Consider the following 21,560-nt stretch of genomic DNA (forward strand, 5'->3'; position numbering starts at 1 on the left):
ATCAGTGGCCTTGTAACCCTGTTCATCAGTGTGCTGTGTCATCCATCCTACATACCGCATGCTAGCGTGCTACCGACCTACCGTTCTGCAATTTCTTTCAAACCATCACGTTTTAACTTCTCCAATGGGCGCTTTTTAAATTTTAATATGTATTACCAACTGTGGGGTCCCATCGAATGTTAGATACTAATTAAGAGAGCTAAACATGAGTTAATTATAAAACTAATTACACAGATGGAGGCTAATTCACGATACGAATCTATTAAGTCTAATTAATTCATCATTAGCACATGTTTACTGTAGCATCACATTGTCAAATCATGGACTATTTAGGCTTAATAGATTCATCTCGTAAATTAGTCTCCATCTGTGCAATTAGTTTTATAATTAATCTGTACTTAATACTTAGTATCTAATGTGATAGGAATTTTAAGAGCGACTAAAGAACCCGACCCCCAATGAACCATGCATGATCTCTGATGAGATCGAGCAGGAAGAGAGGGAAAAGGCCCAGCCGCTTAACCCCTTTGCAAACCGTAGCAATAGCACGATCTCTGAAGTGAGATTACACGGCCCACCATTTCTCTCCGTAAATAAAAGGCCCGTAGAACAGCAGTTCGTCTCGGCCCAGACAAATCTTCCAAAACGCTCACGGAAAATCCAGACCGTCAGTCGACGATCCTGCGGCCCACAACGACCCCAACCCGACAAGGCGACAGCTTCCCACTCGCGCAGTCTCGCCCTCCCCTCCCGCTGCGACCGCTCGAGCGCGTGCCTCTTCGCCTCTTCCCGTCCCTATATAAGCCCGGCGTCCGGCTTCCTGCCCCCTTCCCCACCCTTCCGCCCAAGGAGGCCGGCCTCGCCTCACCCTCCACTCCCGCCCGCCCCCCGCCGATCCATCCACCCAATAAAGCGCCTGTACAGATCCAACCCTAAGGATCCGGATCGCCCTGCCCCGCGCCGATCCGCGCGATTTGATTCCAATTTCCTCCGATTTTTTTTGCCCCGGATTTTTGTTGCGGGTTTTCTCTCTTCTCCGATCGGAGTGCTAGGGTTTGGGGCGCTAGGGGCGGCGCATTCCAGGGCCATCGTCGTCGCCGGGGCTAGGGTGTTTATCTCACCGGGGGAACGGGGTGCGAGCCGAGGCGCGATGGAGCAGAAGAAGAAGGTGACGATCCCGCTGGTGTGCCACGGCCACTCGAGGCCCGTGGTGGACCTCTTCTACAGCCCCGTCACGCCCGACGGCTACTTCCTCATCAGCGCCAGCAAGGGTAAGTGAATCGAATCCCCCGGCATTCCCTCCGGTTCTGGGCGATGCTTTTTATTTTTAGTTTTGTGATTGGTTCGGATCAGGCTGTTGATTGTGACGCGATGTCCTGCTGTTAGCTATATGCTGTTGCGAGATGTTGCTAGGCTTGTTTGAGCGTTCTGATTTCTCTTTAGTTTTAGCTGGAATAGAAATTGGTTGGTAGTGCAGTTTGTCCCATGATAGTTTCCTGATGATTTAACTGTGTACTTGGTTGGTTTGTGCGCTGAATTTTTCTAAACTACCTCTAGGCCTGCAGAAATTGGACAGTGTTCTTTTGAACTGGCCCACTAAATATGCCTACACACCTGTTTCGTGTAAGATAACGGTATTTAAGGAATGAGTCAAAGGACACAACACAGTAGTTTCCTTTTTCTGAAAGTATCCACAGTCAAATGGTGAAACTGATCTCCAATCTAGAAATGCCCGAGCGTTTTTTCCCGTTTGGGCATGATTTAAAAAAGCACTAGGCAGGCATCAGGTTGGCGCGTAGTGCCTAATCGCTGATTATTTGAACCTGGCGGCCCACTTTGTCGTATAGGCAGAAGGCATTTATTAGGCACTTGGCGGGACGGGCCATAACAGCTAGGCAGGCTACTTGGTTGATTTCTGGAGGAAACAAAATTTTAGATGTTATTGTTATCATCCCTGCTCCCGGATTGCCTTTGAGCAAGGGAAACCTTTACTCATTTCTTGATTTATTTCATTGAAATTTTCTCGCTCCATCTATAACCCTATACTCAAATTATGTTGGTAGATCAAGTTCCACTTGTTCCTTCCTTTCATATGCTAAGTAGTCTCCAATAGTTATGGCTATGAAGGGTGCTGAAATTGAATAATTTGTGTTGCTGGTGACTGATATGCAATTGGAGACATGTTGTTCATGTGTATGCGATATATTGGCTAGGCTGTATGCGTTTAAGCGTTCTGATTTCTCTCTAGTTTTTTAGCTGGATAGCAGTTGGTTGGTGGTGCAGTCTGTGCAATGATAGTTTCCTGATGATTTAACTGCGTACTTTGGTTTGTTTATGGGCTGCATTTTTCTAAAGTACCTTCTAGACCTGCAGAAATTGGACAGTGTTCTTTTGAACTGATCCACTAAATATGCTTACACACCCATTTCGTGTCAGATAACGGAATTGTCGGGTATATCAATTTATTAAGGAATATACCATTTAAGGAATGAGTCAAAAGAGACAACACTGTAGTTTCCTATTTCTGAAAGCATCCATGGTGTGAAACTGACAGCCGATTCGCCAATCTAGAAATGTCCAAGCGTTTTCCCCCCTTTTGGGCATGATTCAAAGCACTAGGCACGCATTAGGTTGGCGCGTACTGCCTACCTGGCGGCCACTTTGTCGTTTAGGCAGAAGACATTTATTAGGAACTTGGTGGGATGGGTGATAACAGCTGGGCTGGCTACTTGGTTGATTTCTGGAGAAAACAAAATTGTAATCGTTACTGTTATCAGCCCCACTCCCTGATTCAATTCTTTGAGCAAGAGAAACCCATTACTCATATCTTGATTTATTTCATTGTGATTTTCTCGCTCCATCCATATCACTATACTCTACTTTTATGTTGGTAGATCGAACTTCCACTTGTTCCTTCCATTCATATGCTCAAGTAGCCTCCAATGGTTATGGCTATGAAGGGTGCTGATATTGAATAATTTATGTTACTGGTGACTGATACGCGATTGGAAACATTATGTTCATGTGCTTTAGATGCATAGTATTAGTTACCAGATACTATCACTGAAGTTATTTGTGGTTGGAATGGTGCAATTTATCTGAAGTTTACCATATCGGACTCATTTGGAGGATGAATAAGTAATTGCGAACATGTTTATACAATATCTTGCCATTATTAGTCCTTATAATTCTATTGCTGGCCACTTTTAATGTAATCTTGTTAGAGCAATATTTCATTTTGTAGTGCATGGGTTCCTTTTTAGAGCGTGCCTTTCCCAGTTTGGATGGTTAGCTGCTCAGTTACTTAAATTAGGCTGTACTTCATTGATATTTCTGTGTTATCTGGATTACTTTATATTTTCATGAGTTAATTTATGTCAGTTAAAATTGGAATTGTCAAATCAATACTATATATAGTCAGTATTTTTTATAGCTTAATGTTTTGAATGCCAGAGTTATGGTTACAAAGGTTGGAAACAAAAATAAACGGTTGGATATTCATGGACACCATGTTAAGCTTGGTACAGAAACGGATATTTGATACATAGAAAGATGTGCGGGAATCTTCATCGTGGATAACGTTACCCGGATGGCCGGATTACGAAAGAACAACTTAGTTTATAGGTTCATGAATCATGATGAAAGTAATATGTGGTTTTTTATATCCAAATGCTATACAAGTAGAAAAATAGATCGCATACCCTTTGCCAAACAATATCCTGGCCCGTTCAAAAAAGGATGGCCTTATGGGTATTCAAATATTGCCATGTTGTATCATAGTTTACACCCCAGATTCAGCTTATTTAAGCTTTATAATCTTGCTTATAACGTAGCTTATATAATCCTATAACTGCCCTGTTCCAGCTTATTTTAACTTTATTCTTTCACACCTATAAGGTGGATTATATAAGCTGGGGGTAAACAAACGGGCCTTTTTCTTCGGAATCTAAATGCATCCCCATTTTGTGAGGATAGAATTGCACTTTATGTTCTATAATACCTATTTGAGCTTCCTTGCATTAACTCTCTATAGTAGGCATTGGAATGGATTTATGAGTTATACATTGAAATGTATCTTTGATGAAGCAAGAACAGTTGGCTGAATTTTTTAAGCAACTATGCATTGTAGCACTTGAGCCTCAACTGGATATTATGCATTGGAGAAGAGAATGGGTAGGCATTAGGGTAGCTCTTACCAAGGTTGGAGTGGAACCAAGCGACATTCCAAAATGAGTCAGACCTACCTATCATGAGTGAGGGAGCTGGTGACATTGCAAAAAAAATGATGCTCCACTAAAGGGGTGGTAAACGTTGAACTGTTGAAGTGCTTTTTGTTAAGTTGGACATGTGTGGTCCTATGCCAGCCAGCTTTGAATGATTTTACATTGTTGCATATGAAAATTTGCAGTAGGAGAAGCATATTTGCGTTTAGTTATGTTGCTAGCTATTGAATGCCTCTTCTGTCATTTGTTTTGTCCTGCAGATACAAATCCAATGCTTCGTAATGGTGAGACTGGCGATTGGATTGGGACTTTTCAAGGTCATAAAGGAGCTGTTTGGTGCTGTTGTCTTGACAAAAATGCTCTGCGTGCCGCATCTGCTTCTGCTGACTTCTCAGCGTATGGTTTTCTTGCCCTTTGAAGTTCTAGTTGGTATTGGTGTTAATTTGATTCTTTTATAGGTAAATTGATGCATCAAATTATGTTTATTTGATGGATAATTTCTATTAATTCATTCTTCATTTGCTACCTGAGACATGTTATACATGAATTTAGCTGTGTGGTTCATTTCGCTATTCTGATCTGCCAGCAACTTGGAACACAATCATATTTATACAGGGCATATTTTTACTCAAATGTGTTAGGATAGAAGTTATTGTTCATTTATTTGCTGCCCTTAACATACACCCTTTTTACCTAATAACTATTATGTAAACATAGTTAGAATGCGTACATTGCTCTTGTTTTGAATTCTATAGATCAGGAATGTATAATACCTACATAAGGTTTTGAACTCTTTACACTTGGGCGAGAAAACTTTAAACCTAACGAAGAAAATGTGGGATTGAAGAATTTTTGAAAGGGTTATCATACATAGTACTGTGATAAAACTTTGGGTGTAATCTTTTCCTAAGATTCAGGAGGCAAGTGGCCTACTGTTGTTGTTACCACAATCTATTTAGGATCAATGTGGATCTTACAGAATTCAGGTTAGTGAATATGGCTTTTAAGTAGGTTTTCTTAGTTCAATGAAGTATACAATTGTATGCAAAGCGATAACTGCCTAATTGGGAAGTTTGCATGAAAATGTATCGGTTGGCAGGTCTTAACTCTTTAAGATATCCACTACAGCAGGTGTTTTAATGTTCATTCCTGATTTCAATTATCTGTTAGTAACTAACATGGATACCTTCTTTTTCCAGTAAAGTATGGGATGCGCTAACTGGTGATGAGCTACATTCATTTGAACACAAGCATATAGTCCGGGCCTGTGCTTTTTCTGAGGTACTTATCTTTACCACATTTACGATCAGTGTTTAAAATCGCAGGCTAAATGATTTAGCGGAGGCACCAGCACTACACAACCACTTTAGTGGGATATGGCCGCTGCAAGGGGTTTCAAAAATATCATAAACGAATAGTTTTCTAGGTAGAATAGCAGCAGCAGCTTAACATATTTCCTTGGCTTAGCTTGCTGGCCCAGCTGCCCATTCAAAAGCTATCTGCTTCCTGCTCGACCCCTCCAATTCAACCAATTCTTGAAATTCTTGGTGCCTCCATAGCTTGATGCCCCCAATTCTTGTGAAATGAAGCCTTGGTTCCTCCCCATCTCCCAGCCCAAGATCCTCACAACTTCACCCTCTCCCTCCTCCAGACCTCAACCTTGTGCCCTGCCACATCAGCTGCTTGTCCATGGCCCCTTTCTCCAAGCGTGAGTGTGCCGGAGGTGTGAACCTCAACCTCGCGGCAGAGCGTGTCTTGGAGACCATGCATATGGGAGGTCTTGATTATGGCTGAGGTTGACTGCGACATTGCATTGTCCATGTGGGACCAGCAGTGGGCGGTGGGGGCGCCTGGACAAGCATGGCTTCTCTTGGCTGATATCACACCGTGCAGACGAGCAGAATAGAATAACGGCGCTAAAACCCTTTCACCAGTACAGCAATTAGCGCTGCTAATTGACACGAGGGCGCCCGTAACTGAAGTAGTGGAGGAAGTTCATGTGCACAGCACCAGCCTCCTCCAAACACTTGATAACGTCAACATCAAAGTCTTTCAGTCCAAGCAAGTTGGAGTAAACCCAACAGGGAACCACTCAAGTTAATTTGCATAGCGCCAGCCGCCAGCCTCCTTCAAACACTAGCGCTGCTATATCCCGCTATTATGTACGCTGCTTACTATGAATGATGTCAGTTCTGGAGTGTTGTGTTCCACCTTAAAATGATGTAGTGCATAACTATTTTATAAAATTTCTTTAATGTGGTTAGGCAGTGTGAAATACTTGGTCAGTTACATTAAAGCCTGTCCTAGTATTTTATGCTTACTGCAATTATTGGCTATCCGAAAAACATATTGTTAATGTGGATTCATATCCATGGGTGCATCTTACTTATCAGTAGCAAGTATTTGTTTATTTTCTTTACTTTATACTCCTGGTCCAAGACTCCAATATAGTTGCCTTTTTAGTTCCATGCTTATGGAAATAAAACATAGCTTACCTCTTTTAATTATAATTATGTTTCCATGTATCTGACGCTACCTATAAATGTTAATTCCTTTAAAACCAACAGATATGTATTTGCATTTTGCAAACTAAAATCAGTACGTGAAAGCATATGTTTTGGACTTGGGGCAACTGCTTTATGTCTTGTCCTTTGATGTCTCTTTTTTACATGCTCGTGGAACAATTGGTGCTGTCCTTTATGGGTCACTTCCAACCTGATTTCAATTGCCAATGACACTGCAGGATACCCACCTGTTACTCACTGGAGGCATGGAGAAGACTTTGCGTGTGTATGACATGAATCGTCCTGATGCAGCACCAAGAGAGCTTGACAAATCACCTGGTTCTGTCCGAACTGCTGCTTGGCTTCATAGTGACCAAACTATATTAAGTTCCTGCACTGATATGGGTGGAGTAAGGTAAGGACACGAAAGAAATGCCTCAATTAATAATAAACTAGTATACTGATTGGCCATTTATTTTAACTACAGCTTCGATTAACTTTTGTGGCAATTTGCAGGCTATGGGATGTGAGAACTGGAAAAATTGTCCAAACTCTTGAAACCAAGGCTTCTGTCACTAGTGCAGAAGTAAGCCAGGATGGCAGGTTCATCACTACAGCTGATGGCTCAAGTGTAAAATTTTGGGACGCGAATCAGTAAGCTTCTTGTATCATCATTTTTCTTGACAACTTTAATTGATTGATACCTTTCCAACAAGTTTTTGGGTATTTTTCATCAGCTTCGGGCTTGTTAAAAGCTATGATATGCCATGCAATGTGGAGTCAGCCTCACTTGAACCGAAGTCCGGGAGTAAATTTGTTGCTGGAGGAGAAGATTTGTGGGTTCATTTATTTGATTTCTTTACTGGTGAAGAAATAAGTAAGTTTATCTGTTTTAGTTCTTAATCATTCACAAATCCTGCAGCTAACCCCTGGTGTAGCCTTTGCCTATACAAATAGAAAGATTAGCATATTACGTAGCATATTATGTTTGTTTGGCTTTCAATGTTGCGTTCTGCTATTCTGGTTTTCACTGTTAAATAGTAACATTATCAGTTATATTCCGATATTCTAGCTTCAACGCCAGTCCTAGCTTCTAGCTCACTAGTCCATAGTACAGATAATACTTTAGCAAAAATTGTGTACCTTTAAGGAATCAAAACTCCTTTCCTTTTGAGTACAAATGTCATAATAAACTCAGAAAAAGGATATTTTTTGGCAACTATGAACTCTGGACTTCCATTGCCATTGTTGAACCAAGTGTTCCTTATATACCTGGGTTCTCTAGATTTTTCCTTGTATGCTCCAAAAGGCTATTTTGCCTCATGTTGAGGTATCTAGGGCAAAATAGTCTTTAAAATAGCGTGGAGGGAATTTTTCATGAGAAAAGACTGTTATTAAGGAATATTGGGTTTGCTGGTGACTAATTGTAACGTAGCTTACCTTTCTTTGTTTTTTCTTCCACACTTTTTCCCAAATCATGTAAGCAACAACTTCGCTTATTAATACAAATGTTCAGACCGGCTTCTTGCCTGCCGTAGCCCCTGTAAAAAAATGTGAAGTATTGGGTTTGCTAGTGGAATATTTTTTTGGATGTTGCAGGAGTTTTCAGCCACCCTGAATAACTTAAATCTTTTCAAATAGTTCTGACCCGTATTCACCTGATAATTAGCTATAGTTTTGGTTAGTTGATAAATAATTGTAGGGAGTATCTTGATGGCATTTATGCTCTGTTTTTGTATTTCTCTTAAGTTGAAAAGCTTTTTGCTGTGGTTAAGGTTTTAATCTTTTAGAAATGCTTCTTGTGTTCAGTATTTTCAAGGGAGATAGGCCCTTTTATGGTTCTATTCCATTACACTTTCCAGATGAAATGATGATTGTTCTTCTAATATGCAGCTTGTAACAAAGGGCATCATGGTCCAGTCCACTGCGTCAGGTTTGCACCTGGTGGTGAATCATATGCATCAGGTTCAGAAGATGGCACCATCCGTATCTGGCAGCTTAGCCCTCCTAATGCTGATGACAATGAGGCGGCCAATGGCAAGCCGGCTGATGGGGTGAACGAGGTTACAACCAAGATCGAAGGCTTCCACATCCCAAAGGAGGGGCAGACTGAGGGTTAGGACAGCATGGCATCTCTGGCATGCTTAGCGGTGATTGGATCGTATTGGGAGGAGATTGCCATCAGAGCTGCCGTGGTCATTCAATTTCTCCCATCATCAGCGCCTGTTTGCTATGCAAGGGTATAGCCTGGCTTCTTGAGTCATCACAGCACTGGGGAAAAATCCATATCCCTTCGTAAGCAAATGGTGGTGGGTTTTTGTATGGGGCCCTCGCTTGATAGAACAGTATCAACATAGTGACTGTAGTGTCGAAAATAAACCTGAGAAAAGAGTTGGGTAGTTTAGGTACCGTGTTTGCGTTCAGGAAAGTGGAGTATTTTGTATCGCCGCTGGTAACCGTGATTGTGTTGACCCGTTTTTTGCTTCTCTGTTTTCCAATCCGTACGATGCATGAGGGCTTCACTGACCTGTAAGTTTTGTAGCTTTTGAAGTTTGAATGCCGATTTTGAAGTTGCGAATGTCTCTTGCTCCTGAAGTAGCTCAAGATCGTCATGCCCAACGAGTGACAGATTCCTCCTGTTAGGATGACTCGAGCTCCATACGTGACAGTCTCTTGTCATGGTTGCCAAGAACGTGCGGCACTGCAGATCAGTGACCAGATCCGCTAAACCTGAAACGGTGTTTGCACGCATGTAATTGTTCTCGCATCTACAGCTCATAATTGGTTCTGGCATTGCATAAAGACTTTTTCCAGGGTCATCTGGGATATGGCACTGACTGGCAGCATGTTGTGCTAGACAGGAAGCACTCCATCCTCCTCGTCACTGCGTTCGCAAAAGGGAATCGCGTCACATGCCCCGCCACGTGAGCCGATCCATGGCTGCGTCTGCGTGTATCTGATGGTGCCGTGCCGTTCCCGGCCGCGGCGTGCATGTGGAATCGCTGTTCATGGCCATCTCATGATTGACGCTAGTTGTACAAAGCCTGGTACTATTATTATTGTTGCAAGTCGTCGTTTCATCCGGCAAAGAAACTGGAGTTTTGTACTACCTAAAACTGCTGTCGTAATGGACCCATATGGTTCAGGACTTCAGATCTGAGTATCTAAGTACACGCACACTGCAAATGGTTTCTGAAGAGAAAAAAAATGCGTTTCTGCAACGGACAGTCATGCAATTCTGATCTTGTCGTATCAGTGCTCCGTCTTGTAAATTGCAATGGCCTCACGTGGTGTCAGTGTCACAGGAAGTTGTAGGCTTCTGCATCGCCCCCCTGCCACAGGAAACGGAGAACGCCGTTCAATTCATCAATTCAAATACCGAGAGAAGAGCAGGCGCGTTTCAGGATGTCAGGATATGGTTTTGCAACTGGAGCTGAGCTCTTGCGCTTCTGCAGCCACAGAAGGCAGGCGCGCGCCAGGCAGCTACAAATTGGCCGGATGCAGAGTACGGGGACCTCACCCATGAGGCCCTGGACCCCTTCCAGTGCACGCTTGGCTGCAGGCTGGATTGATGTGCGTGTTCCATGGCCAAATTGCCAAATTCCAGAGTCATCTTGCGGAATTTTTTAGGTGCTACTAGCAAATGTATCGCCTTCTGGCAATGCACAAAAACCTTGTATATAAACTTAAAGTGTAGCATAATCCGTAATTTTCTTTAATGAATACAGTGATGCCAAGATCACGTGGTCAACTCTGGTTTAATTCAAAATAATGCTAAGACAGGCTACAGCTGCTATCAAAGCAATAATTGACAGGTTGGATATTGATTCCAAGTATGAATGCATAATTGACAGGCGCTTGCACCCAAATCATCCAAGCAAGCTCAGATCCACATCAGAGACAGCTGCTGGAGGTCACTTGGAGAACCAGAGACGGGCACCGCACCGCACCGCACGTCCGGCACATCACATTCAGTACCTCCCCATGTTGATAATCTAGATGATACTAGGACGGAAACGATCAATTGAATAGGGGAATTCAAGTTTCAGTTGGGCTTCAATTGAGACACATCAGTACCTCCCCATAACAACCTATACCAATCCAAAACACGACAATCTAGATGATACTAGGACAGAACAGATCAATTGAATAGGGGAATTGAAGTTTCAGTTGGGCTGCAATTGAGACGTCAGGCAGCAAAGAATGCGACAAAACCAATTGATTCCGCCAATCTGAATAAATTGGACATATCAGACATTAAGCCATTCAGGCAGCCCTAGTGAAGAAATCACACCCTTTCTACCTAATCAAATCATCATCTACTCCAAGTTCCCTCACGGATGCCATGCTACAACTGAAAACAAGAACTGACGGTGCGAACGATGGGGTCAGAAGCGTAAACCTCTGCCCAGCCCTTGACAATGACCCAACTCCACTTGCCACCTGGGAACAACTAGTATCTTCATGCGTTGCCAACCTTTGAGATCTTTGGGACATCCACCGGGAAGTTGTCGATCTCATCCATCCAGGGGCTCTTCTCCTTGGTCGGGTTCACGGTCCGGAGTGCCTTCCAGACGGCACTGTTGCACTTGAACCCGGACCCGAACGCGATCTGCCAGATCCTGTCGCGTTTCCTGATCCTCCCCTTGGCCTCACTGTACGCCAGCTCATACCAGAGCGAGCTGCTCGACGTATTGCCAAACCTGTACAGGGTCATCCTCGATGGCTCCATGTGCCAGTCAGTAAGTTCCAGGTTCTTCTCCAGCTCATCAAGCACGGCACGGCCGCCGGCGTGGATGCAGAAGTGCTCGAAGGCCAGCTTGAAGTCGGGGATGTACGGCTTGATCTTCATCTTGAGCACCTTCTTGGCAACCAATGTGGCCATGAAGAGAAGCTGCTCTGACAACGGGAGCACCAGCGGCCCCAAAGTGGTGATGTTGGTCTTGAGAGCATCACCGGCGACCGCCATGAGGTCCTTGGACAGTGACACACCGATCTTGCCAATCTCATCCTCCTCCTGCGTCACACAGCCAAAGCACTTGTCATCGGCGCCCTTGTGCGTGCGCACTGTGTGCACCAGCTCGTACTTGGACCTCCGCCTGTCGGACCTCTTGTTCGAGAGCAAGATGGCAGCACCACCCATCCGGAACAGGCAATTGGACACGAGCATGGACCGGTTGTTCCCAAAATACCAATTCAGGGTGATGTTCTCCATGCTGATCACCAACGCGTACGAGTTGGGATGCACCTGCAGCAGATCCTTGGCGAGGTCAATGGACAGCAGCCCGGCGCTGCAGCCCATCCCGCCGAGGTTGTAGCTAACAATGTTCCCCCTCAGCTTGTAATGGTTCACCACCATGGCTGACAGCGACGGCGTCGGGTTGAACAAGCTGCAGTTGACCACGAGAACGCCAATGTCCTTGGGCCTGACCCCAGTCTTCTCGAGCAGCTGGTCGATGGCGCCGAACATGACGGCGCGCGCCTCATTGCGCGCCTCGTCCATGCACGGGTTGGGGGGCACCCGGAGCACGGCGGGGGGCAGGTAGGTGTCCTCGCCGAGGCCGGAGCGCTCGAGGATCTTGCGCTGGAACTCGAGGTTCTCGTCGGTGAAGGAGCCGGTGAGCTTGGAGCAGTGCATGAAGGTCTCGCGCGTGCACTTGCGCTCCGGCTCCGGCTTGTAGCAGGCGAAGTCGAGCAGGTACACGGGGCGCGGGCGGGTGAGGAAGTAGACGGTGGAGAGGAAGACGAGCAGGGTGGAGCAGGCCACCACGGAGAGGAGGTTGAAGCGGAGCTGCTCCCACAGGTCGGCGAGGTCGCGCGGGGAGACGGTGGAGAGCTGCACGGCGACAAGCGCCATGAGCGGCGACAGCAGCAGGTACATCCCGTGGGAGATGAGGTAGTGGTATCCCAGCTTCACGTACTTGAGCCGCACCGACTGCTGGAAGTCCGGCAGCCGCTGCCGCGGCCGAGCCGGCTCCGGCGCCGGCGGCGCGGGGGCAGCATTGGGCTCCGCCGCCGATGTCCCCATACTTTTACTGAAAAATAAAGATGCCCGTCAGAAAAATCCCAAATGCCAGGATCTCAGGCAAGAACTCCTGGATCTCCGAACCGAGGTTTCAGATTGGAACGCCCGGAGAATCCAAATCTGACGCGGGCGGCTAATCAGGAGAAAGAGGGAGGTTTCCACGCGTACCAGGAGGAGGATTGGTTTCCCGAAGAGGAGCAGAGGGAGGAGGCGACGGAGGGGGAAGAGGAGAAGGCTTCAACCGGCAAGCCGCCGCCCTTCCCTCTCTTGTCTCTCGATCTCCGCGCTAATGCGGCCGCGAGCGCCACGGGGAGGCGCCCAGCGCGGTGGTTTAATAGGGGGCCAAAGGAGGCCACGCGAAATGAACAAACGGGGAAGACAAGGCCGGGGAAGAGGAAAAGTTTTCGTCGCCCCCTCTACTAATTCCTCTATTCTCATCTCGATCCAAAAGGATCAAACAGCATTTCTTTGCAAGCTGTTTTCTGAGTTGGCACCTGAAAATATTTACCACCTTATTTTTTTTGTTTGATGGAAGTTAGAGAAGCTCGAACTTATTTTTCTATATATATATATATTTTTTTTTTCAGACCTTGATTCGCTCCCACGGGTAGCGAATTTTGACGGACGGATGTTTCATAGGTTAGAGGCCCTTTCACATTTACCACCTTATTTTACCAAGGCGTGTTCGGTTAAGTAATCTTTTTCTACTTTGGTAAATGTATAGTATGTGAAAATATTAAAAATAGCTTGGTATAGGAGGCAAGCACTTCATATTCACGGCAATAATAGACCAAATCTAATTCATTTCCTTGAAAGGAATCTTGTTCGTTTTGGTAAAGCGCCTTGATTGCAAAAGTCTGGAACCAGAATTCAAGGTCTTTTAAGTGCTTGACATACAAAGTAAGAGAGATTCCTTTTCCTGTGTGTGTATATATATATTTTTTTAAAAAAAAGAAATTTAGCTATCAAATATATTATACAAACACAAGAGATTTAGCAATCAATTGCCCTGTAGTCTAGTCTGGGATCAATTGCTCAGGGCAAGTACACCATAAACTTTTCATTTTGTGAGCCTCGACTTTGAAGTAGAGGGTAGTTTGTTGTTTCACTTATAATATTTTGGAAGTTGCGAAAAAATCTTTAGCCTAGTGGTTAGAGCACTCGAATAGCATAGTAGGTCTGAGTTCGACTTTTTGTGGGAGCAAATTAAACTGGTTTGAAGAAAAAAATATAAAAAATAGGTAGGGGTTTCTTTGGTTTAAAAAATATTTTTGAAGCTTAAATGCATGGGTATTGACACATATAGATTCCCATGATTTAGCAAAAGTTCCATTAAAGCGTTGCTTTTCCTTATTTAGTACTGTACCATAATTTTCGTGCAAAAGTGGGGGGCTAAAGTGCGAAGCAATAAACCTTTACGCAACTGTTTATATGCTCAAATTCTGCGCGTTCTTTGGCGAAAAGACGGAAGAAATTCTGCGCGTACAAGGATCAACGGCTGCCAGGGCAGCGCGGGTTGATACGGACGGCTGGATCGGGCCCAGACCGGTAACAGGCACCAACGTTGCGCGAGTACCTTCCAATAGTGCCCATCCACCCTTTTCCAGATACCCGTAGCCTTTTCATTCTCACGTGCATGTGGGCCCCATGTGGTTTTGCCAGTGGAAACAGAGGTACTGGACAACTGGGCCCACGGAACGGGTGGGCCCTCTCTGGCTGGACTAGCTGCTGAGGAAGAGAGGAGTGTCATCCGACTTTTCACAACATTATTTCTGGGAAGGTCACTCTGGGTACTTTCAACATGGAAATTTCTCACCAATTCAGTTCAAGTTAAGTCAAAGTTTATCATATAGACATCTAATTTTTCAAGGACACGTACCTCACCAAATAAAGTACAAAAATCAATGGCGACAGTTTTTAATGAGTAAAATGCATGGTTGGTTCTTAACTTGATTGTATTGATTATATGTGTCACTTAGGGTGTGTTTGGTTGGAGGAACGAAGGGGACGGGACAGAGTCATCCCTCTTTTTAGGGATGAGATGATCCCACCTAGTGTTTGGTTGGAGGGACGATGACGTCCCAATTCATTATTTGGTTGATGAGGATGACCCATTATTGATGGCGTTTGCAAGTAGCAGGTCCCAAATGTCAGCCGTAGAAGGCTACGGGACCCGCGTGTCAGTCACAAAAAATAGAGGACCTCCGTGCCGTCCGTGCGTGCCCGCCTCCTGCCTCGCTGTCGGTGCGCACCATCCTGCCTGTTATGCCCCAGCCAGCTCATCAGCCGGCTGCGCGCCATCCCCGGGCTGCTTTGTCGCCGCCCACTTGCTCCGGCTAGTGCAGCTCCGGCCCGATATACTCCGCTGCCTACTCAGTCTCGGCTAGCTCCGGCCTGATTTCGACGACGCTAGGATGGGAGGAGACGCTGACGAGGGGTTGGAGGCCACGAGCAGCGGGAGGAGACTCTGGCAATGGGCGAGGGACGGGAGGCCTAGAGTGGCGGGAGGAAACGTCGGCAAGGGGCGGGAAGCCAGGAGCGGCGGGAGAAGACACCAGTGACAGGCATGGCCGGAGGAGCGGGAGAAGACGCCGGCGACGGGCCTGGCCGGAGGAGTAGGAGAGCCGGGGCCGGGTTGGCGCACGCAAGGAGGAGCTGGAGGGGCGGACAGCACGAGGAGATGGGTAGGCGCAAGGAGACGGAGGGAGACGTCGTGCACGGGGGATGGATCCGTCCGCTAGTTATGGAGGGGCCGAGCCGTCCCTCTTTTCAAGGAATATTCCTCTTTGATGCTATCCCGTCCCACCTATTACTTCAACCAAACATATGCAAAATTGGGATAGACCCGTCCCATCCCGTCCCTCCATCCAAACACACCCTTAGGTTCTCATACTTTCAAAATGCAGATCTGGCTTCCTAAATTTGGGCTCGATTGTCATTTAGGTTCTTATATTCTCAAAATGCACATTTGCCCCTTAAATTTGGTTTCAGGTGTCATTTATATCCCTAAACTCTTAAATACGGTGTCATCCCACCTATAGAACATGATAATTAAATTTTGTGCTTCCAAGCAAGCCATTATTATTTATTAGCATATTTCCTAACTTATTTTATTACCCCTTTAGATTCTCCCAATATTCATCCGGTAAGTACAACGACAAGTTATTCAAATTCGAGGAATCTTTCAAGAATAATATAGTATGGCTGTCATGCTATAGCAAGGTAAGATATTGCCTTCAAAGGAAAAGATTATCACGATTTATAGATTCAGCACACCAATATTCTCAACACACATTGAGCTGAATTCACTTTACTTAATTATAATGAAACTATTATCTATATAAAAATTAGTTTTTATCAATTTAATTAGGATGGCAAAGTTTTAAAGAGTATATGGATCTAGATGACACCTGAAGATAAGGTTCGAGGGCTAAATCTGCATTTTAAAAGTATAGGGACCTAAATGACATTCGAGTCTAAGTTTAGGGAGCCAAATTTGCATTTTGAGAATACAGACAAATAAGTTTAAGAACTGACCATGCACCACTACTAAAAAATAATTTGTAGGGGCGCCTCTTTTTTTATAGAGGCGGGCGAAATTGCCACCCGCACCTACAAAATTGGGTCAGTTACTGTAGCATACGGCCTGCCCCTATAAAACCATTTGCAGGGGCGGGTCACAGGATTGCCCACTCTTGGAAATGGGGGCGATTTTTAGGGGCGGGTGATGGGTGACCCACCCCAGGAAATCACAATTTTCTGGGGCAGGTCACCCCATCACCCACCCCTGGAAATAGCCCCCATTTCCAAGGGTGGGTGATGGCATCACCCGCTCCCGAAAATTATTTCTAGGGGTGATGACGTGGCCCGCCCCTAGAAATGGGTACGCTATAAAATCATTGATGCATGAATGCGCCATGGACATCCTCAGCGGAACACTTGATGAATCTTATTTTATCTGTTTTTATGCCTTTTGCAAACTCAAAGCCAATCTTGATTGCATAGTGCCTCACTACCTTCCTAAATGTGTCTATGTCAGAAAATAAACTCACAAAAATATAAATTGTAGCTCACAAAAATAAGTGTCATATATAAACCAGCAGATAAGACATGTCACAACTCAATATAACTATAACCAAATGATAGATCCCACACAACAGATAAGACATGTCACATTGCATATGAAGTTCATAGATCACAACTCAACATAACCAAACGACAAATTTCACACAACAGAAACAGAACCAAGATTCTTTGACAAATAGCACTACTGCACTATCCATTTCTTCACTTAACATTAGCTACTCCTGAGGCAAGTATCCCAAGCATGACACCTACAATCAAGGTCACAACAATAGTAATGGCATCCACGTTGCATCCACCCCCAGTAGCCTTGTTTTTTTGGCCATAACAGCCTTGTTTTTCTTCCCCAGAAGATGCTTCAACTCTCCCACTTCCAACTTTAGTTCATTAATATGCCCTTTCATTTCTCCACACTGGATCTTCAATTCAAACATCTCCATCTTCATATCACAATTTGCCAGCTTTATCTGACTTATCTCATTCAACAAACCAGTGCTTGCCGATGGCTGAGGAGGCCGAAATCCAACACTTGACTGAGCTACTGCTGTTCCTGGAGCATTACCCGCCAATTGATAGTTTGGAGGCACCAAATGGGAAATTTTTTCCTTCAAATGGTTCAAGTACTGAGGCTCAAACCAGTATTGGTCACATGTTCTAGGATCTCCCTACATCAACAACATAAATGCAAGTCAACCCTATGGTTCCAACATGGTCGATTCCATGATGTCAGGGTTGCAATCTTACATTAATGTTGTTGAGGAACTTTTAGAACATGTAGCCTCCATTGCTCTTGAGCCAAATCACCCTAATTCCACACTTATAGCAGTCGACGAGGGGGAGTGGCACGAACTGGTTGCGACTTGGCACCGACGATGGGTAGGTACTCGACATGACCTTCACTTGCTTGTTCTCGAAGGATGTCGAGGAGCTATAAGACGACGAGAAGGTCAACAGCTTGCCTTGCCTCCCTTGTCCTCCTCTGCAGCGGCGAAAGCTGTGGCCGCGTGCAGCGGCGGTGGTCAGTGGCGGAAGCTGTGGCGGCATGGCTGCAGCGGCGGCGGTGGAAGCTTGGCATCGTGGTGGTGGCAGCCGTGCCCGCGCGGGAGGAGGGCACCGCGGAAAGAGGCGCCGTGGGAGGAGGGTGCCGCGACGGCTGCCCACACGCGGAAGGAGGCACCGCGAGAGGAGGGGAGGAGGCGCAGCGCTGCAGCGGTGGAGCCCGCGAGGGAGGGGAGGGGCACCGGAGCGGGAGCGGAGGGAGGGGCTGGGGAAATTTTGGCAGCCTGACGGCGTTCCGCGGGCTTATCCAAAAATTTGGCTAAGTCCGCACGGGCGCCACCATATATAGGGTGGCATTAGCAGGGGCAGGTGACGCTGTCACCCGCACGTGAAAATCATTTCTCTATTTTTTTTCTTCTATAATGTATTTTTGAGCTATTAAATGATCTCAAATGCAAAAGTTGTCAATTACAAAGTTTAATGTCTCATTGAGCTCTACAATTTTTGTATAAAGTTTGTATTCATCTAAGATGACATGAAAAAGTTTGTATTTAAAAAAATACATCCACTAAACACATTCACATGTACTCACACATATATTCATACATTCACAGTTTTAAAATATATGAAACATTACTAATATACTCGCTTCGTCTCAAAATAAGCCTTTTTACAAATTTGCAGACAAAATTAAGAAGGATGTAAAATGCCCTACATACCCCAAATAAAATTATTTAGTTGGCTTCGATAACCGAGATGTCTTATGAATTCATATAGCCATTTAATTATGCATATATGTGATTAACTCAGTGTCCCTAAGGCCAGTCTCAGTGCACAGTTTCATGGTACAGTTACCAAGGCTGAGAACTTGGTAACTGTGCCTGCTGGGTTTCATGGTGATAAAACTCCTCTCAGATATGATGAAACTCCATCTCCTCTCTCCTCATAATAACCTTTCCATATCAACAATTTTGTTGATATGGCGTATTATTTAATGACCATGAAACTCCTAATGAAACCTCCATTGAGACTAGCCTAAGAGAGTGGAAGGCTTGTTCGGTATGTAAGGGCAGTCCTAACCCAATGACTAGGTTAGTGTATATAAAATTAAATGAGCTGTCATCTAGAATAAAAGATGATGCAGCAAGGGAGTAAACGAAGAAAGAGAAGGAAACCAGGTCTTTCATGAGACCTAGTTTCTACACACCATCCAAGCCATAATGACATATGAGTAGTATTAAGTGTAAGTATGAAATAGTGATGTTTATATTGGAAGAGTAGTGCCTAATACTAGTTTCTTGATGATGTGGAGTTTATGAAAACTATGGCTAGTGTCTTGGATTGGGACTGCCCTAATAACCTTGTGACTCGTGAGGGGAGCCGACATTGGTGTGCAAGCCCCACTTGTAACCTACAAATGCACCATTTATGGGGTAAAATTATATTTCAACTCTAAAAGAGCACTTATTTTTTGATAGAAGCAGTATTATTTATGCATGTACAGGGTGCTAATTGACATGATGTGTTAAATTCTACTACATGTGATCTCTTATTTCAAATTATACAAGAGGGGTGAGGTGTGGAATTATGGGTGGCCAAACTCAGCGTCTTTCACGAGCACATTTGGTCCGAGTGTGCTAAGCAACCATATGTAAAAAGAAGATGTGAATCGAGTGTGGAAATTTGCATTCTACCACCGGCTATGAACACAATTTTCCGAATCAATAAACGAGTTGATTACTAATTTATTTGCGTTAGGTGATGCGTTCTCCCGTCAAACACTTCCGGTCAACCGCACGAAAGGACACATCGAGCAGTGACGATGGAACCCAAGTACAAGTGGACGCGGCTGCGGTTGCTTCCGTGCCGATGGAGCTCGACAAGTATACACCCATCGCCGTTTCCTCTCATCACAAGCCATTGAAATTTGAAACCAGCTCGAGAGGAGGACCTTGACTCGCCTTCAACGACGAGGGTGGCAGTTGCGTCCGGATCGAGAGAGAGACTTTGAACGGATCGGAGACGAGAGCAATACGTGCTCTCGCGCCACGTCTCAGCACGCAGGGACGCAGGTGTTGATGAGCCTGTGAACCTGAAGGTGTGTACACGCGTATAGTACAAAATTCGTCGATTGATCATGCCACGTCGGATCCGTGGTTCCTACTGTGGCCTGCAACACTACCTGTCCTTGCACACGGCCTCGACATTTACCTGGCCCCGGAAGGCACGGAGGTGTCGGTTTTTTTTCGAGCCATGTCCTTGCGGTGAATCACACACAATTGGCTGGTGCGGCTTGAATGCCATGTACCATGTCGTGGATGCCTTTTTCTCTCCAACCGAACCCCGGTAAACATATGATGCCACGGTACTTCTTTCTTATAGTTAAAAAAGCTCCTTTCTTAGTTAGGTTAGGTACTGCTAATGCATATACATGCTATCTCCCACTTCTGGAATGGGACGAAAGTATGAAACCGTTGTTCTTCCAAGGATGATCAATCTACCGTGGGGTTGGTTGGTGGTTTGTTCTCCTCCCTTGTGCATCGGCACCGGATGCCGGCGGTAGGTCATGTAAATGCGCACGCGCTCCGGCCACGAGCCACCGCGGGCAAGCATGAACTGGCTGGCACGTGACGCAGCAGCCCATGTGATGTGACCCTGCCTGGCCCCGGCATCAGCAGTCCCTTGCTCTGGCTTCATCTTCTCCTCATCTTCGTTCCTAGCTCGGCCGCTCTTCAAGGTGAACAACCGAGATATGGTCACCTATGGGCTACGGCAGGTGTAACTTCAACCCTAGTCTCTGGTCCATGAGACCATGACCATGAGAACGCGTACGTGTGGTGAGTCATCAAATGTGGTGCTACACCAACCAGAGCTGAAATCCTGGTTCTCACAAAAGAAAAGGGAGACTTGTTAAGATACTTTGTTTTCAACGTGTTCTGATCCTTCACACGATCCGGCCTTCAGTTCCTTTTTCTCGATCTCTAAGGTACCGTTTATATATAGATATTGAAGTTTGAAATTCGAAATTGGCATTGGTGCGGGTGCATCCGAATTTTGCTGTTCGGATGGTTTTGGAATTGCTGATCGGAATCTCACTCCAATACCAAGCGGCATTCAGTGTACTGCCGCACTCCCTTTGGCAATGTCGACCTCCCCCTTCTCCTACATCTCTCTCCATCTCCCATCTCTCCCCTTCTCCGTATCTTGTATCTGTCTCTCTCCCCCCTTCATCTCTCCACCGACCTTCGGTGTGGAGCTCTAGCGAAGGGCTCCGCTTGGGTCGGAGCGGACGGAGTTGGTGCTCCAGTGGATGGTGCGTGTTGGGGTAAAATACTGTCCCCCGAAGTTAGGGGCTGAACAGTTCCAAATGAAAAAACTTCGGGTGAGCTAAAGTGAACTCCCCCTCCATCCAGAACATGTCCTTTTCCATTCACGACGTGCCCAACACAATGCCCCCTTACAACTTTATCGAAGCACATTCGGATCGTTACGGTAACATTACACCACTTTTATCATATACTTTATAACTCATCACTTTACAGCCAAGCTCGAAGTGGCCTCCCGTAGCGAATTCGCGTCGTCCCACCGAAAGCGCCCCCCCCTCAAAACACTATTTTTATCACATACTTTATAACTCATCACTTTACAGCCAAGCTCGTGGCGAACTCGCGTCGTCCCACCGAAAGCGCCCCAAAAAAAACAACCATGGATTCTACGGATCTGACT

At 45.4% G+C, this 21,560-nt stretch overlaps 2 protein-coding genes across 2 annotated transcripts; one reads left to right on the forward strand and one right to left on the reverse strand.

Annotated features, from left to right (window-relative positions):
- Positions 1-832: 832 nt before the first annotated feature.
- On the forward strand, positions 833-9,305 carry LOC117851944 (uncharacterized). Its single transcript, XM_034733854.2, has 7 exons — positions 833-1,271; positions 4,484-4,619; positions 5,423-5,504; positions 6,967-7,142; positions 7,244-7,381; positions 7,465-7,604; positions 8,621-9,305. The coding sequence occupies exons 1-7, from the start codon at positions 1,151-1,153 to the stop codon at positions 8,845-8,847; spliced, it is 1,020 nt and encodes a 339-aa protein (XP_034589745.1). The 5' UTR covers positions 833-1,150; the 3' UTR covers positions 8,848-9,305.
- A 1,626-nt stretch (positions 9,306-10,931) lies between these two features.
- LOC117851943 (3-ketoacyl-CoA synthase 11) lies at positions 10,932-13,087 on the reverse strand. Its single transcript, XM_034733852.2, has 2 exons — positions 12,921-13,087; positions 10,932-12,762 (listed from the first exon to the last, which is right to left on the reverse strand). The coding sequence occupies exon 2, from the start codon at positions 12,753-12,755 to the stop codon at positions 11,190-11,192; it is 1,566 nt and encodes a 521-aa protein (XP_034589743.1). The 5' UTR covers positions 12,756-12,762; positions 12,921-13,087; the 3' UTR covers positions 10,932-11,189.
- Positions 13,088-21,560: the final 8,473 nt, after the last annotated feature.

Source organism: Setaria viridis, chromosome 4 (genome assembly GCF_005286985.2).
Source record: "Setaria viridis chromosome 4, Setaria_viridis_v4.0, whole genome shotgun sequence".
NCBI lineage: Eukaryota > Viridiplantae > Streptophyta > Magnoliopsida > Poales > Poaceae > Setaria > Setaria viridis.

What these genes read in the sequence shown, in the direction of transcription:
- LOC117851944 (XM_034733854.2), top strand. Translation starts at nt 1,151, where the DNA reads ATGGAGCAGAAGAAGAAGGTGACGATCCCGCTGGTGTGCCACGGCCAC. An exon ending in CCTCATCAGCGCCAGCAAGG is followed by an intron (nt 1,272 to 4,483) that starts GTAAGTGAATCG and finishes TTTGTCCTGCAG; the next exon opens with ATACAAATCCAATGCTTCGT. An exon ending in CTTTACTGGTGAAGAAATAA is followed by an intron (nt 7,605 to 8,620) that starts GTAAGTTTATCT and finishes TCTAATATGCAG; the next exon opens with CTTGTAACAAAGGGCATCAT.
- LOC117851943 (XM_034733852.2), bottom strand. Translation starts at nt 12,755, where the DNA reads ATGGGGACATCGGCGGCGGAGCCCAATGCTGCCCCCGCGCCGCCGGCG.